Genomic DNA, 16,021 nt, shown 5'->3' on the forward strand with positions numbered 1-16,021 from the left:
GGGTGGGCGTAAGTCAAAATCAACCCGGTGAAGGTTTGGTTGGTTTTTCAATGATTCTGCTCCTTTCTGTTACTTGTCGGCTCTACAGCCATTAGAACAGCGTGGTGGGAGTGGCGTGCCCCCCTGCAGTGATACCACAGTGTGGCTCCAATCAAGCCTCGGTGGCACTATTTATACCACGGAAATTGATGAAAATCTACAAACCGGGCCCCTGTTTGGGGTGGGGAGGAGCCAGTTGTTCAGCATTGACCAGCACACAGCAGACCTCCGTCCAATGTGAATTAGATCCACACTCAGAAAGGCCAGGCCTCTGTCACTCACCGAGGCAGGTCTTTTCTGGCACTTACACTAGTGTGGCTCTAGCTCAGGGGATCCGTGGCACCACTGTCCTCATGCAGTAGCGGAGTGTGGCCCAGAGGTGCCAGGCCTGCTCCTGCGAGTTCACTTCATCACCCGTGTTGGAGAGTCCCTTCCTGTGCGGATTGAAGGCAGTACCACGAGGCTTGTTCGTGTCCCCCAAACACCAGCCTGCCGTTTCTCGGACCAGTGGAGCCATGTGCTGAATGGTCCCCTTCATGGCCTCACATCCCTGATGACTGATGACATCCCTAAGTGGCCAGTTTGCTCAGTCATGATGCTTAGATGATTCCTTCTTGTTGTCTTACGGTTGTGATGTGAAAACAAAAAGGGAGAGGGGGGCAACATACAAGCTGTTGGTTTTCTCATGAACATGCGTTCGACTGTACCATGCTTCAGAGGTTTATTTTAAATGATGCATGTTTCCCTTGGAGGCCTGATGGTGTAGTGGCTAGGAGCTGGGTCAGCCGTTCGAAACCACCGGCTGCTACGCGGGAGAAAAGTTGGGCTTACTCCTCCCCTTATCAGTGACAGCGTGGGAAACCCTCAGGGGCAGGTCTACCCTGACCTTACGGTCACTATGCGTCAGCATTGACTTGCTGGCCGTGAGTCTGGTTTTTGGTTCATGCATCAGGTATGTTCTGTGGGCACGAGGCACCAGCCTGTGTGTGTGTTGTGAAGCACCCCGTGAAGAGTTGTGCGCTGCCATAGAAACCGTGGTTTCAATGTTAATGAATAAATAACAGTTAGCTGACTAAGAATCTCTACTGACTCAAGACTTTTGGTCAGTGTTTAAATTTTTCCATGAGGGTCCCCCCCTCCTCCCTAATAAAAGGCAGGGAGGGGAGGAAGAAAGGAAGTTCCACGTATTCCCTCGCCTTCTCCCAAGTGAAATTAATTGTTCCATTTTCCACATTCCTCAACCACGGCAGCTCTCCAAAGCGACATGGAGGTGGGTGTCTGTTTGGGTTTATAATCCTGGGTTAAAACGGGGGATCTGCGGCGGAGTTAGCAGTGGGCATTACTGCACGTAGCACACGGCACGTCGGTGGTTTCATTTGTTATCTTTTCCCTTTGCTTTTGAAATAGTCTGAAGTTAGAAGCAAAGCCCTGAGGCTGGAAGAACTTCATTCCAAAGTCGAGGATCTCAAAGAATTAACTCAGAATCCAGAAACACCCCCAGACCTTCAGGTAAGCACGCAGTCAGCCTTTTGATGACATCAAACGCTGCCAGAGGCTTTGCTAGATGCTAAATGGATGGATGCAGGGACGGATCGGTGGAGAGATGGACAGAGATAGATACACCTCTCAGTATGGGTTGGGGTTGCCATAGTTAGAATCAAGTCAGTAACAACTGGTGTTTGTTTGTTTGTTTGGTTGGTTAGGTATTCAATATATACAAAAAGGATTGAGAAGTCTGTGGGGGAAATGCAATTATCTTTCAATTCTATTTCCCACCAACATTTTTGAAAAGTCATTGTATTGGGTGCTCGTACCAATCTTATTACAATCCATAAATACATTCCTTGTCCCACCAACTTTTTGAAGCCCCGCCTTGTGGTGTGTGTGTGTGTGTTCCTGTGTGAACACAAGGACACTTCAAAAAGTTCATAGAACAACGACATTATCTTTCCTTCCAGTTTTCCCAGAAACTTAGTGAAATCCTCTCCTTTATCTTCAGTGATACTATCACCTTTATAATCGTCATCATCATCACAATTCCACCTGAGCCTGCGGACCTTAGACCTTATCACAAATGGGGCTCAAAATACAAACACCCTTAGAGTTCCGGGTTCAAATGGAAATGCTCGATTTCAAACTCAAAGATGGCAATACCATCCACTTCTTTATTTCTTTCTTTCCCTATGAACTTTTAGGAGCATGGTCAGTTAGCTTGCCTGGTGTCCTTCTTGCGACTCGGTGCGGTGGAGTCGATTCTAATGCCTAGCGATGCTGTGTGCTACCGACAACACCCTGCCCCGGCGGGCATCATCTGGCCATTGCTATGGTCAAGTTCATCCTTCTCGAGGGCCTTCCTCTCTTTCGCTGACCCTCTCCGCAAACGACTACACAGCTCCGAGTGGAGGGCCTGCTTGTCTTGTGGACCATGAAACCGCTAGACAGGAGCAGCTACGCTTTTATGGTCACTAGTGTCCTTATCAGGGAGCGTGGTGGCACAGTGGTTAAGTGGTTGGCTGCTAATGGAAAGATCAGCAGTTCGGATCTAGCAGCTACTCTGAGGGAGAAAGATGTGGGAGTTGGCTTCCGTGAGGATCCCAAGGAGCCGTTCCATTTGATCCTGTAAGGTTGCGCTGAGTTGGAATCAAGTTGAGGGCAATGGGCCAGCCATCGATGTGGCACTTTGACTGCTGTCCTCGCCTTCGTGAGCTCCATCTGGGCTCACTGAGAGTTAAAATCGACTGGAGAGCGGTGGGTTCCGATTTTCTCTTCGTTCCCTCTCTTCCTCTTGTGTCTTTGTCATCTCACACTAGTTGGATGAACTGTACTTTTGCTCGGTCCTGAGATTCCGTATTCCTCAATTCCTACCTTCCGATGGATGGTAGGCTTGTACCGAAACGTTAGCCTGTGGCTACATGATGCAGATCCAATCCCAAACCAAGCTCACTGCTATCCAGTTGATACTGACTCATAGGGACCCTGTAGGACAGGGTAGAACTGCCCCTGTGAGCTTCCAAGACTGAAACACTTTGTGGATGCAGAAAGCCCCGTCTGTCTCTTGCTGAGTGGTTGCTGGTTTTCAGCTTCTGACCTTGCAGTTAGCAGCCTGGTGTATAACCACCATGCCACCAGAGCTCTTTATAAGACGCAAGGGGGTGATCATCACCCCACATTACAAAGGAGTCCTTACACCTGCCACCTGGGCCCAGGAGGGAGATGAGTCACGGTTGAACTTCTGTGCAGCGAAGATGAAGGCAGGATTCGGGGACCGGACACTGTGGGCTGCAATGTGGGTGTCTTTCCCTCAAGCTTAGAGGGCAGGGTCCAGACATGGATATATGTTCTCTGAAATTGGGGGTCTAATATTTAATACACATCTGGAGACCCGAAAGGAGGACAGGCAGACTGGTTGCAGATGGACTTGCCTGGAGAAAGGGCTGTGGGCAGTGAGATAGGGGTGTATGTGTGTCTACACTGTGACCCGGATATGGGTCATGAGAGAAAAGAGAGCTATGGAATGAGGGAGGATATCAGAGCCTGGCCTGGAAATTTCTCTGAAGGATCAACAGATCCCAGCAGGGAGCCATTAAAGATGCTCAGGGACTGATAGGAGAGTGACAGCATCCAGGGAACTCCCAGCCCTGGGCTGCTAATTGAAAGGTCAGCAGGTCAAATCCACCGGGCCACTCTGCAGAAGAAAATTTCCGCGATCTACTCCCATCAGGACTGCAGCCTAGACAGCCGTGTGGCGCATTTTACTCCGTCCTATGGCACTATGGCGGGAGAAAGACAGGGCTTTCCACTCCTGTAGGTACCGAGTTCACAACCTCAGAAACCCACTGGGGCATTGGACTCTGTCCTATCGGGCTGCTGAGTCGGCATCAGATGGAGGGCAGTGAGTTTGATTCGGTGTTCTGTTTTTCATAGAGTCACTAGGAATCTAAAGTGATTCCAAGGGCCTCAACAACAACATGAACAGCAGGGAAAGCCAGCAGGAGGCTACACAAAGGTGGGAGGGTGGTGTCAAACTTAGAAAAAGTGAGAGGTCAAGTGATCATTCAATGACACAGCTACCAACTACAGCAGGCCGTGAGCCACTGAGAAGCCTCCTGCTGATTTCTTCTAAGCTCCAGTTGGCAGGCATCAGAAACGACAGTGGGCGATTTGCAGTCCGAGAATAGAACGGAAATGAGGACAGAGAAGGGGAGGTGCGGGGGCCCAGACATGCCCCAGCCTCCTGCTTCCTGTAAATCTGAGCAGGAGGTGAAGAAAAAAGCCTTCATGTTCAAGTTAATTCAAAGTTTGGGTTGTTCAACAGGCCCGGGTGACTTCCTTCTGAATTGAGACTGTTCTGCCATGTACAGTTCCACGAAGGGCCTTCATCATCTCAGTGGCCAGAGAAGTCAGGGGCCTGAATGTACCTGCCAGGGAGGAGTGATGAACAAGTCCCACTGTTGAGTGTAAAGGGACCAAACCAAGGCCAAGCAAACCCACTGCCACAGGGCCAGTTCTGACTCCTAGCGAGCCAGTGAGACAGAGTAGAACCTCTTGTGGGTGTACATCTTTCCAGACACAGTCAGCTCCATCTTTCTCCCAAGGAGCGGCTGCTGAGTTTGAACTGCCAGCCTTGAGGTTCACAGCTCAGTGCCAAACCCATGGCACCACCAGGTTTCTTCCTTAAAGGGGGTCGGGGAGACAGCCATGAAGTTGCTTTACCTTTAGGCTTCGTGGTGGTGCTTGCTTGCAATCGGGACACAGCCTATGGGAATGCTCCCCAAATAGGACTCAGGGAAGTCTGGGCCCACCTCCTTGGTCATTCTGAAAGGCCTGGCTCCCCTTTAGGAATGCCGTCTTGTATTCCCTAGAAACGACCACTTGAACTTTCTCTGTCAATTACACTGCTTGTGCTTTTCATTTCCACGTCACGTAAAGACTGTGGCGACCTGTCGTTGCTTGGTGCCATCAAGTCAGTTCATTCTGACCCATAGTGACCTCATGCACAGCAGAAGGAAACTCCGCCCAGTCCTGAACCAGCCTCACAATGGTTTATGCCTGAGTCCGTTGATGCAGCCATGGCCTCAGGCCATCCTCTTGAGGACCTTCCTCTCTTCGGCGGCCCCTCTGCTTTATCAGGCATGATGTCCATCTCCAGAATCTGGTCTCTCCTGACAGGTCACTCACGTCCATCGAGTGGTTGTTGACTTATCATGACCTTCCAGTACAGGCTACCATCGCCCCTGTGGGTTTCCAGTACTGTAACTTTCTGCTTCATGGGAGCAGAAAGATCCACCTTTCTCTCTCAGAGAGGCTGGTGATTTTGAACTGGCGACCTTGGGGATTGCATCCTAACTCGTAACCATTTCTCTTCCCAGCAGCTAGTACCATGGCCTTTGCAGCCGAGAGAAGTAGCATTGCAAATAGCCCTCCAGAGCTAGCTCCTGTGCTTGGCCTTACATGCTGTTGACAATTAAAATGCCCATGAGCAGAAGTTCTACTGAATGACGCCTGCTGGTCTTGACACGTCTGTAATGAAATCCTATTTTATGCATAGTTTATCGAAGCGGACTTGAGGCAGAAACTGGAGCACGCCAAAGAAATCACAGAAGTAGCTAAAGGAACCCTGAAAGACTTCACTGCGCAGACCACACAAGTGGAGAGATTCATTGGGGAGATAACAGCCTGGCTGGCCAAGCTGGAAGAATCCTTGCAGAGCTGTGCGCAAGCTGACACTTGTGAGGGGCTGAAGAAAGTGAAGGTGGGTAGCGGACCCTTGTTCCATGTTTCCACTCAATGGTGACATTTGTTCTCCTTTGTTGTGGTGAAGCCTCACTCACTGCCATCGAGTCAATGCTAACTCGTAGTGACCCTGTGTGGGTTTCAGAGACGGTCACTGTTTACAGGAGAAGAAAGGCCTGTCTTTCTCCCAAGGAGCTGGTAGTGGCTTTGGACTGCCGACCGTACAGATCGCAACCCAATGCGGGACCCTGACACCACCAGGGCCCCATGGTGGTCGTCCGCAATTGTCCATGCTAAGCCCAGACCATAGAATTCACCATGCCGGACACAGCAAAGTAATAGGAGTGAGAATTGAATGAAGACATGAGTCAAAAACATTAATCCACTGCCCTTGAGTCAATTCTGACTCATGGAGCCCTTACATAGGGTTAAGGAGGCCTTAAATCTTTACGAGGGCGGGCAGTCCCATCTTTCTCCCAGTTGGTGGATTTGAACTGATAACTTTGTGGTGATAACAATTCAAAGACTAGTTATCTGCTAGCAGAAAGCATGCATTCCTATAGAGCAGCGGTTCTCAACCTGTGTGTTGCGACCCTTTTTGGGGTCGAAGGACCCTTTCACAGGGGTCGCCTGATGCACAACAGTAGCAACATGACAGTGATAAAGTAGCAACGAAAATAATTTGATGGTTTGGGGTCACAACCACATGAGGAACTGTATGAAAGGGTGGCGGCATGAGGGAGGTTGAGAACCACTGCTCTGGAGGATTCTCAAGGCTCCCTTGTTCAGATCTGTGTGATACACTTTGGCAAGGACAGCAGAACTGAAGGAGCCCAGTGGCGTGCTGATTAAAGTGCTTGGCCACTAACTATAGGTCAGCTGTTCCAACCCACCCGTCCCTGTGCAGGGGAAAGCTCGATCCTTCTGTTCCTATAAAGATGTACGGTCTTGGAAACCCTAGAGCAGTGGTTCTCAACCTGTGGGTCGTGACCCCTTTGGGGATCAAATGACCCTTTCACAGGGTTGCCCGATTCATCACAGTAGCAAAATGACAGTGATGGAATAACAATGAAAATAATTTTATAGCTGGGGGATTCACCACAACACGAGGAACTGTGTTAAAGGGTCACAGCATCGGAAGGTCAAGAAACTGTGCCTTAGAGAGTACGTCTTGAGTGTCCCATATGGTTGCTACGAGTTTGACTTGACTTGACAGCAATGGGTTTGCTTTTTACTTTTTTTGGAGATGTTGGAGAATAACTTGCTCTCCCATGAAACGTCAAGCTTGAATTGCAAGTGTTAAGTTGTCGTTAGGTGCCATCAGATCAGTTCCAACTCATAGCAACCCTATGTACAACCAAACAGAGCCCAGCCTGGGGCTGCCCCATCTTCACAATGGTTGTTCTGTTTAAGCCTCTTGTTGCAGCCACTGTGTCCATCTGTCTTACTGGGGGTCTTCCCCCTTTTTGCTGACTCGGTCCTTTACCAAGCATGATAGATAACCTTCTCCAGGGAAATGGTCTCTCCTGATTACATGTCCGAGGTATACGAGATGAAGTCTTACTGTCCTAAATAACATTCCATTGTACACTTCCATTGTTCACTTATTTTTCTTGGTGGAAATGATTGTGTTCATCCAGAGAGGGATATCTTTCAGCAGAGGCAGCTGAGACCCGACCCCACTTTCCAGTTGTCCCTATCCTAGATGACGATGCTGGCCAGCTCGCATTAAAAGACTTTTCAGCACACGCCGTCCGTTCTCTTCGAGTGAACTCTCTTATTGTACTTGAGCTTAAGGACCTATATTTTGAAATTAATTATTGGCCCTATTGGTGTGGACTGGTGACCCTGAAAAAAACTTTCATTGAAGAATGTAAATTAAGGGTAGCTTTTAATCAACTGATCACGTCTAGATTTGGAGGGCTAGAGTCCAGTTCTTAGAACCTTATTGATTTGCTAGAATTGCTAGATTATAGAACCCCTGATCCAATCCTAGCCATTTCCCAAAGAAAACGGACAACATTCTGAAGGAATCAACAAAGCTCTATCACAAATACTCACAAATGCCTACCATGATTATTTCCCGGGGAAAGAAACAAGCTACAGTGGGGTTGATGAAGCGTTTCTCCTGAAAGCAGTGGATCTCCTTCATGGCGAACGTTTCTTCCGCAGGATATACAGAAAGAACTTCAAAGTCAGCAAAGCAACATCAGCTCCACCCAAGAAAACCTCAATAGCTTATGCCGCAAGTACCATTCCGGGGAGCTGGAGAGCCTGGGCGGTGTCATGACCGGGCTGATCAAGAAACATGAAGCGGTGAGCCAGTTGTGCTCCAGGACACAGATCAGCCTTCAGGATTCCCTGGAAAAACACTTCAACGGTGAGCTCGGACAAGTCTTGGTGAGAATAGTTTGTTTACAAGGAAGCTCCTCCTTAGAAACGTGCAGCAGAAGCTGGGGGAACTCTCCGGTCAGATACCACTTTTTAAAAACCATTTTAGTAGTATCTAATTCACACATGGTACCAGTCAATTGTTCAAGTGTATTAAAAAACAGTACACGGTCATCACCACGGTTTTAGAATATTCTCTTCTTCGTTGTATTCATTGTTATGAGCTCCCCCTAGCACCCCAACCTTCCCGTCGTACCTCCAAGAACCCATGGGTGCAGTCAAAGTTTCTGTAGATGTATGGATCCTGAATTTCGTGTACAGACAACACAAGCCAACCAATGCTACCAAAGCAGAAAGCTCTCAGTAGAGAACATGAACATCTAGAGCAAATTTAAAATGAGTCAAAGGGGAGACCGTATGAGAAAGTGTTCATGTTTAACCATTTCATCTGCCGTGTGTTTGCGGTGAGACGTGGCAGGGACAGGAGTGTTGTAAGGGGCTCGCCTTCCTAGCTTCTCCCCCAGGAAGCTGAGGAGTCCAACATTCTGAGGAACCTGAATTTGATAGGGCTTTTCCACACGTGGTGTTATTTTGTGTAGCAAATCTGTGCAGAATTTGTCCCCCTGTCCACGACGTCAGCAGCCAGTGTGCCCAGATTGCCCTGACTCTGTCTTCCCATGATGAAGCCCCACAGTCCATTGGGAAGTTAGTCGAGACAAGAAAATAGTGGCAACCAGACCCCCAGACAATTTTCAGGCATCTGCCCCAGTCTCCACTTCCCACTCAGTGTGGTCTGTGTTCTGACCTCAAAGCTTAATGACCAGCGGAGGGAAATAGAGCTGTTTGATTCCGTTGATTAAAAAATGGTCTCCACAGCCACCTCAAGGAATGACTCCCCATGAACTGTCACTGAGCACAGGAATTCATTGTCTGCACCCAAAGATGGGAACTCAATAGGACATCAGACATTCCAGAATTTTAAAAATGTCCAGTCCTTTGCCTGTGTTAATTTCTCCATCTGCACCAAACCACCATACTTGTCCGTCACACTGTCCTTTCCTCTACATTGCTCCGTTCTTCCTGGAACACATTTGTAAAGCCAGATAAGCTAGGCTGGGGGCCAGATCCGATCCTTGTGTTCACGCTGCAATGTCATTTTGTTTTTCGTCTTTATTCTCCATTTTTGTTGCTTTCAAAAGAGTCCCTGCAGGAATTCCAAGACTGGTTCTCAAGCGTAAAGGCAGCAGCCAAAGAATCATCAGATAGAACGGGTGACAGAAAAATTCTGGAGGCCAAACTCCGTGATCTTCAGGTAGGAACCCTGGCAGCCCCATTTCTCCTCCCCCCCAAACTGACTGAAGTGTCATCAAATCACCCTGAAATCCTCTCCTTTCCTAAACTTCTGTCACTCTACTTTTCTTCTTCCCTGGCCAAACAAGCGACATAGAAAGTAAGGTGAGAAAGTGAGTTAGAGAGAGAAAATATATAGATCCTACCCTCTCTTCTTTTACCCTTTGGAATCCATTCAGCCTTTGGAATTCATTCAAAACGAAGTGAATTTTAATTTTTTTAAATTATCATAAAAATTCCATTTCGTATCACTGTATTGGGGGAGTTTTAAATAGGAGGAAAAGACATGATTTGCAGATTTTTAAATAGGTTACTCTTCAGAGTTGGAGATGCTATATTTTCAAATGAAACTAGACATTGCAGGCTTTATAGATGTAAAGGCTCTGGAAAAGGCATGAATTCATGAAGGAGACGGTAATTGTGAAGTTGTGTTAAGAAAAGATTCACAGAAGAGTTGGTTCAAATTCTGTTTGGGTAGCTAATCTGAACCTTACCCCCAAAAAGTATTGTGAAAATAATCATTCACAATTAATAATAACCACCAAGTGAGGATTTTGTTGTCTAAGGGGGACAGGCAGTTAGGGGCGGCTTCAACAAGTTCATGGAGAAGTGGAGTGAGAAGCTAGTGGAATTTTTCCATGAAGTGTTCGAAGCTCCCTAATATACGAAATTCATGAAGCGACAGGCCAGAGCAGGGAGATGGTTGTAAAAAGGGCAGGTAGATTTTCAGAATGTGTGGGATTCCCCCCCCCCTTTAAGCTTAAGATGCCAGTGGAGCTTCAGAAAGAGATGTCTAAATAATAATTGGAGGTGCCACACTGAGCTTAGGAGAAGAGACACGACTAACACTGGAATTCTGGGGTTCTTTTGCCTTGTTGAAGCCAAGAAAGTGTACTTTGCTCTTCTAAGATACACAGCAAGCACAGATGGGAACATGGGGAAGAACATGTGTGGTCTGGGTCAGAGAAGGAGGAAGGGCTGGCATTTAGCCAGATCCGGGAGTATCGCTCTGACCATGGAAGGAGATGGAGCGTGGGCTAATTGTGAACAGCAAGACTGAGAAGCGACTGGGGAAGAAGACCTTGGCACTGAACCTTGGCACTGTTCAGTTGGGCCTCCATGGTTCCAGTGACTGACTGGCACCTTCCCCAGTTTAGAGTTTGATTCGTTCAAGCAGTAGGCATCTTTTCTTTTTTTTTTTTTAACAGGGATATGTTTTCTTTTTATTCCCATTGCAAATAGAATATTTACCAGATTTGCTTATATTTTGGTTATAGAGCAATCTTTTTTCCCAAAGAATAGCAGTCATATAGCTTTTGTTCTAAAGATAGACCATGATACAATTAAGTTGGAGTTCAACAATGAACAACAATGTTTTATTAAAACATGTTTCCAAAATTTAAATTCACTGATAAAAATAATGCATGGTACAATAAAAGCAATCATATTGAAAAAATTTAAATACTCCTAACTGAATAATAACAATCGTATTCAAAACTTGTAGGTCACAAGTTAATAAATACTGAGAAATTTATAGTGTAAGTGGCTTACTTAGCAAAGAATAAGGGCTGCCAATTGATAAGGATTATACAATTATGCCATAAAAGAGCTAAGTACTGCACCTCCACATGGTTATCATGGTCAAAATCTCTTCTTAATTTTTTTAAAAAATCTTTTTATTGGGGCTCATAAGGCTCTTATCACCATCTGTACATACATCAATTGAGCAAAGCACCCTTATACATTCATTGCACTCGTCACTCTCATAATTCACCTTCCACTTGGGTTCGTGGAATCAGCTCGGTTTCCCTTTTTTCCCCCATCCTCCTCCCTCCCTGATCCCACCCCTGGTCCCTTGATAGTTTATAAATAATTATTATATCTTATCTTACACTCCCTGGCATCTCCCCTCACCCGCCTCCCCCTTGCCAATCTCCCAGAGAGGAGGTTACACATAGATCTCCGAGATCGGTTCTCCCTTTCTACATACCCTTCCCTCCTGGTGTCGCCACTCCCACCGCTGGTGTTGAGGGGTTCGTCTGTCCTAGAGTCCCTGTGCCTCCAGATCCCCACTGCACTGCTGTACATCCTCTGGTATAACCAGGTCCGCAAGGCAAGGTAGGATTGGGGTCATGATGATTGGGAGGGGAGGAAGCGTTCAGGAACTAGAGGAAGGTTTTGAGTTTCATTGTTGCTACACTGAACCCTGAGTGGCCCATCTTCTCCTCACTACCCCTCTGGAAGGGGTGTCCAGCTGTCTACAGGTGGGCATTGGGTCCCCATCATGCACTCCCCCTCTTTCACGGTGATGTGATTCTCACCACCACCCCACCTTTGATGTTGGAGACCTGGTATCCTCTGTCCTTCATGGTCACCTATGTTGGTGTGCTGCTTCCGTGTGGGCTTGGTTGCTTCTGGGCTAGATGGCCGCTTGTTTGCTTTCAAGCCTTTAAGTCCCCAGACGCTATATCTCTCAGTAGCCGGGCACCATCCACCTTCTTCACCACACTTGCTTATGCACACTTTCATCTTCAGCCATTATGGGAGGAAGGTGATCACACAATGATTGATTTTGTTCCTTTGTATCTGCTACATGGTCCATTCAACACCTTGTATTCGCTTAGGCCGTGTGCTTCTTCTCTGTGGGCTTTGTTGCTTCTGAGCTAGATGGCCGCTTATTTGCCTTCAAGCCTTTAATACCCCAGATGCTATATCTTTTTTTGATAGCCGGGCACCATCAGCTTTCTTCACCACATTTGCTTACACACACGGCTGTCTTCAGTGATCATGTCGGGAAGATGGGTATCCTGCAATGGCTGCTTAGCAGGGCGAGGTGCTATTGTATTGGGGGATTATGCATGAGGAGGCCCAATGTCCATCTGCTACCCTACTACTGAACCTATAAATATATGCATATAAATCTATTGCCCCCATAATCATAAATATATTTACATATGTACATGTCTGTATTTAGGCTTCTCTGTATGCACTTTGCCTCCTACTCCTTTCCTCTATTTCCTTTCGCTTTCCTCCCGACCCACTACCATGTTTAGCCTTCATTCTGGATTCAGTAGTTCCTCTCAGTTACCTTGCTCTTGGTCACTCTCTTCCAGTCCTCCCCTCCCCTCCCTCCTCTGGTTTTGAACCATTCGCTGTTCCCTTGTCCCTGTGTTGGGCGACACCTCCTCCCTTCCCCTACCTCCCACGCTCTCATGTCCCTCCAGGACCGTTGGTCCTGTTGTTTTCTTCTCTCATTATTTGTCCAGCCTATCTTGTCTAGGTGGACCTGCTGACATAGTAATATGTGCATACAAATGGAATATGACTTTGACTGTGCCCAAGTGGCCCGTAAGAACATGGCTTTGACAGAAGCAACATCGACACGCTGATAAGCAGAAAAGCCACTAACATACAAAATTTACAGGGTAAAAAACAAAACAAATTTAAAAAGACTAAACAAAAAGATAGCAAATATTAAAAGAAAAATTACTAGTAGTTCAAGGTCCTTTCGTTGGCCTTTAGGAGTGTTTTCTAGGTGTAGCTTGTGAGGCGCCATGTCCTGGCCCGGAAGACCATCCTTTATACTCCCTCCGCTTCCTCTGCTGCTCCATTGCACGCCCCCAGTGTTTGCCTCAGTGTGGCGGGGTCAGCTCAGTCGCCCATCCCCCATTGTGTCTCAGGTGCTGTCCCTTGTAGGGCCATGTGTTGGTGCAGGATGTCGTATCTCGTAGTGTGGTCAGCTGAATGTCCCATGTAGGGCCATGTGCTGGTGCAGGATGTCGTATCTCGTAGTGTGGTCAGCTGAATGGTCCTCTCTGTATGATGGGCCCTTCTAGCTGGTCTATCGACTTTGGGCTTGGTGGACCCAGGTGTACTCCACTACGTCCTTTCTCCTTCTTTTGTTTCAGCTTCCTTCTGGATGTGGTGTGGTGGGTCAGTTTCTTTCCCACTCCAGACGATCTATTTTTGTTTTCTGTGGTATTCCCTTCGAGTGTGGGGGTCGGCCTAATTCTGGTTTGAGCCGGCTTGTCGTCCAGCCTCTTTGTGTAGACCTCTGTACTTTGCGTTGCCCTCCTTGTTTGGTGTGTCGTGTTGGGGTCCGTATGCATGTTCCACATCTGTGGGGACATAACCGATACTCTACCCCGGGTGGGTTAGTACCCTGCCCCCCCCCCAATACCATCCATTTGGATTCTCCCCCTCCCGGTCTCCCTCACCCTACCCCACTACTCTTTCTTTATGCTGGGCTCTCATGTACCTCCCTAGGTGTGGCCTGTCCTCCCTCCAACTATCTATGCTTCCTCCCATTTATTGTGGGATGGATGTTTATTCTTCTATTTCTGTCAACAGTAGGCATCTTTTCTATTCCATCAGTTTTACAAAACCTAGGCCCCTGTTGAGCTTTGTGCTCCTTCTCTTGCTATCCTCTGCCACTTCAACTCAGGTATTGATCGATGCTTTCCTACACTGAGGTCTCATAAAAAGTCCTCAGGAGTTTGCATTCCCTTGATTGCCTCAACAGAACATTCTGGACTCAGTGAGTGATGGACAGAGCAAACTTGATGCTGTGACGCAGGAAGGACAAACTTTGTACGCGTATTTGTCCAAACAAATGGTCAGTAGCATTCAGGAGCACGTGGCCACGGCTAATGAAGAGTTCCAGGCCTTTCTGAAGCAGTGCCTCCGAAGCAAACAGGCGCTTCACGACTGTGTTTCAGAGCTCGGGAGGTAGGTAGATTTTGTTGCTGTTCGAGGCCGTGTCTTGGGGTCCAGTTCAGAGGCAGCCCATGAAGCACAGAACAAAACGATGCCCGGTCTGTGCTGTGTTGGAGCCATTGTTTCAGCCACTGTGTCAGTGCATCTCCTTGAGGGCCTTTATCTTTGTGTGGCTCCCTGTGCATGAACTGAAGTCTTGCCGTCCTTGCTCCTAAAAGAGGCATTCTGTCTGTATTTGGAGATGAAAACCCTCATGAATAAGTAAATAATATTTGAAACTGCAGAATTGAATTAAAATTCGCTTTGATCTTAAGTTCATACTACGGCAGTAATCAATTTCTCAGACTCTGAAGTTATCAGGTAATTTTATTTTCTAGCTAGAAAAAAATATGGTAGCCTTATTTTCTAGCTAGAAAAAAACACTGTATTTACTAATCATTGTAAACAGCAGACGTAAGTGCAAACAATATTTGTCTCTTTAGCTAACTCAGCAGATGAGAGTTCAGACCCCCACATTATAGATTACTCAAGCCCTTTTCCTTCTGTACACTTTGGCTTGGATGCAGTCATAATCGAAACACCTATACTGTTTTTCTGCGGATCAAGGTTGCAATCTGTAGGATGAGGCAACAGACGTGCATCTACTCTTCAAAGCAAAACCAAGCTCATTGCTCAGGGTGGGGGAAAGGTGTCGATATAATCAAAGTGCCTTTTCAATGGTAGATAAAGTTCCCTGAGTCTTGTCTATGTTTCTTGGGGGACTTGCGTTGCTTTCAAAATCTATAGTTCTGGGCTATATTCAGATTCCTTTCAAATACAAAGGCACAGAGGGAAATTTCCCTTATTTTCTTCATGTTCCACTTGTCCGTTGGGTCTCGTCCAACGATCTTCCCAGTACACCCAGTACACATATTAATGCACACTGAATAGGAATGTAATTTTGCTTGCCTTTGCCAGTTCTGATCATCACTAAACCAATTCAACAAGACGAGTGTTTCTGTTTGTTCTTTTTCTCCTTGAAGCGCTAGAGAAAGTAACATGATCTGTCATTTTATAGTTCGAATTAGCGCTCACCTGGTTCCGCTCACTGTTGAGTTTGTTTTCTTTTGTTACTTGAAATGCAGGGGGCCTCCATGGTCAGCTTCACCTCCCAGCACTCCTTTACGCTAACAAGTAGGGGTGGAGTTTGCTCAAGAGTTGTTCTGTTTCCTTAGCTTTGAGGATCAACACAGAAAACTGACCTTATGGATCCATGAAATGGAAGAGAGGTTACAGACAGAAAGCTTAGGGGAGAGTAAACAGCACATTTCTGAGAAGAAAAACGAAGTCCACAAAGCTGAAATGTTTCTGGGAGAACTACTGGCTGCAAGGTATGGTGTGTGAATGGCATGGGCCCTTTCTCTGTTTTCACCAGATGGGTTTGTTGGTGGTTGCTGGGGTTGGATGTTGGTTGGTTGGTTGGTTGGTAGTGGTGGTGGGTTGTCTTCTCTCTCATAGTGTAGGGTCTGGAGAGAGATAAAATTTAAAAGAAAAAACTCACTGCCATCAAGTTGATTTCAACCCATAGTGACCCTATAAGGCAGGGTAGAGTTGCCTCCTGAGGATTTCTGAGGCTGTAGCTGCCTATAGGAGTAGAAAGCCACATATTTCTCCCACAAAGAGACTGGTGGATTCAAACTGCTGGCCTTGTGGCTAGCAGTTCTACACATAATCCACTATGCCCCAGGACGCCTGGAAAGATGACAGGGATGAAAATAGCTGATGTGTTTTCCAATTTCACCTGCCTTTGCTT

General features: G+C 47.0%; 1 protein-coding gene across 1 annotated transcript in view; it reads left to right on the forward strand.

Moving 5' to 3' along the window:
• Window positions 1-16,021, forward strand: part of LOC142453150 (nesprin-1-like) — a 239,076-nt gene that overhangs the window by 200,779 nt on the left and 22,276 nt on the right. Inside the window, exons 44-49 of the mRNA XM_075554218.1 lie at window positions 1,447-1,548; window positions 5,588-5,791; window positions 7,945-8,152; window positions 9,363-9,475; window positions 14,036-14,241; window positions 15,444-15,599. Of these exons, the coding sequence (XP_075410333.1) occupies window positions 1,447-1,548; window positions 5,588-5,791; window positions 7,945-8,152; window positions 9,363-9,475; window positions 14,036-14,241; window positions 15,444-15,599 (989 nt within the window). The remainder of the gene's footprint in view (window positions 1-1,446; window positions 1,549-5,587; window positions 5,792-7,944; window positions 8,153-9,362; window positions 9,476-14,035; window positions 14,242-15,443; window positions 15,600-16,021) is intronic.

The sequence above is a fragment of the Tenrec ecaudatus genome, chromosome 7 (assembly GCF_050624435.1).
Source record: "Tenrec ecaudatus isolate mTenEca1 chromosome 7, mTenEca1.hap1, whole genome shotgun sequence".
Classification (NCBI taxonomy): Eukaryota; Metazoa; Chordata; class Mammalia; order Afrosoricida; family Tenrecidae; genus Tenrec; species Tenrec ecaudatus.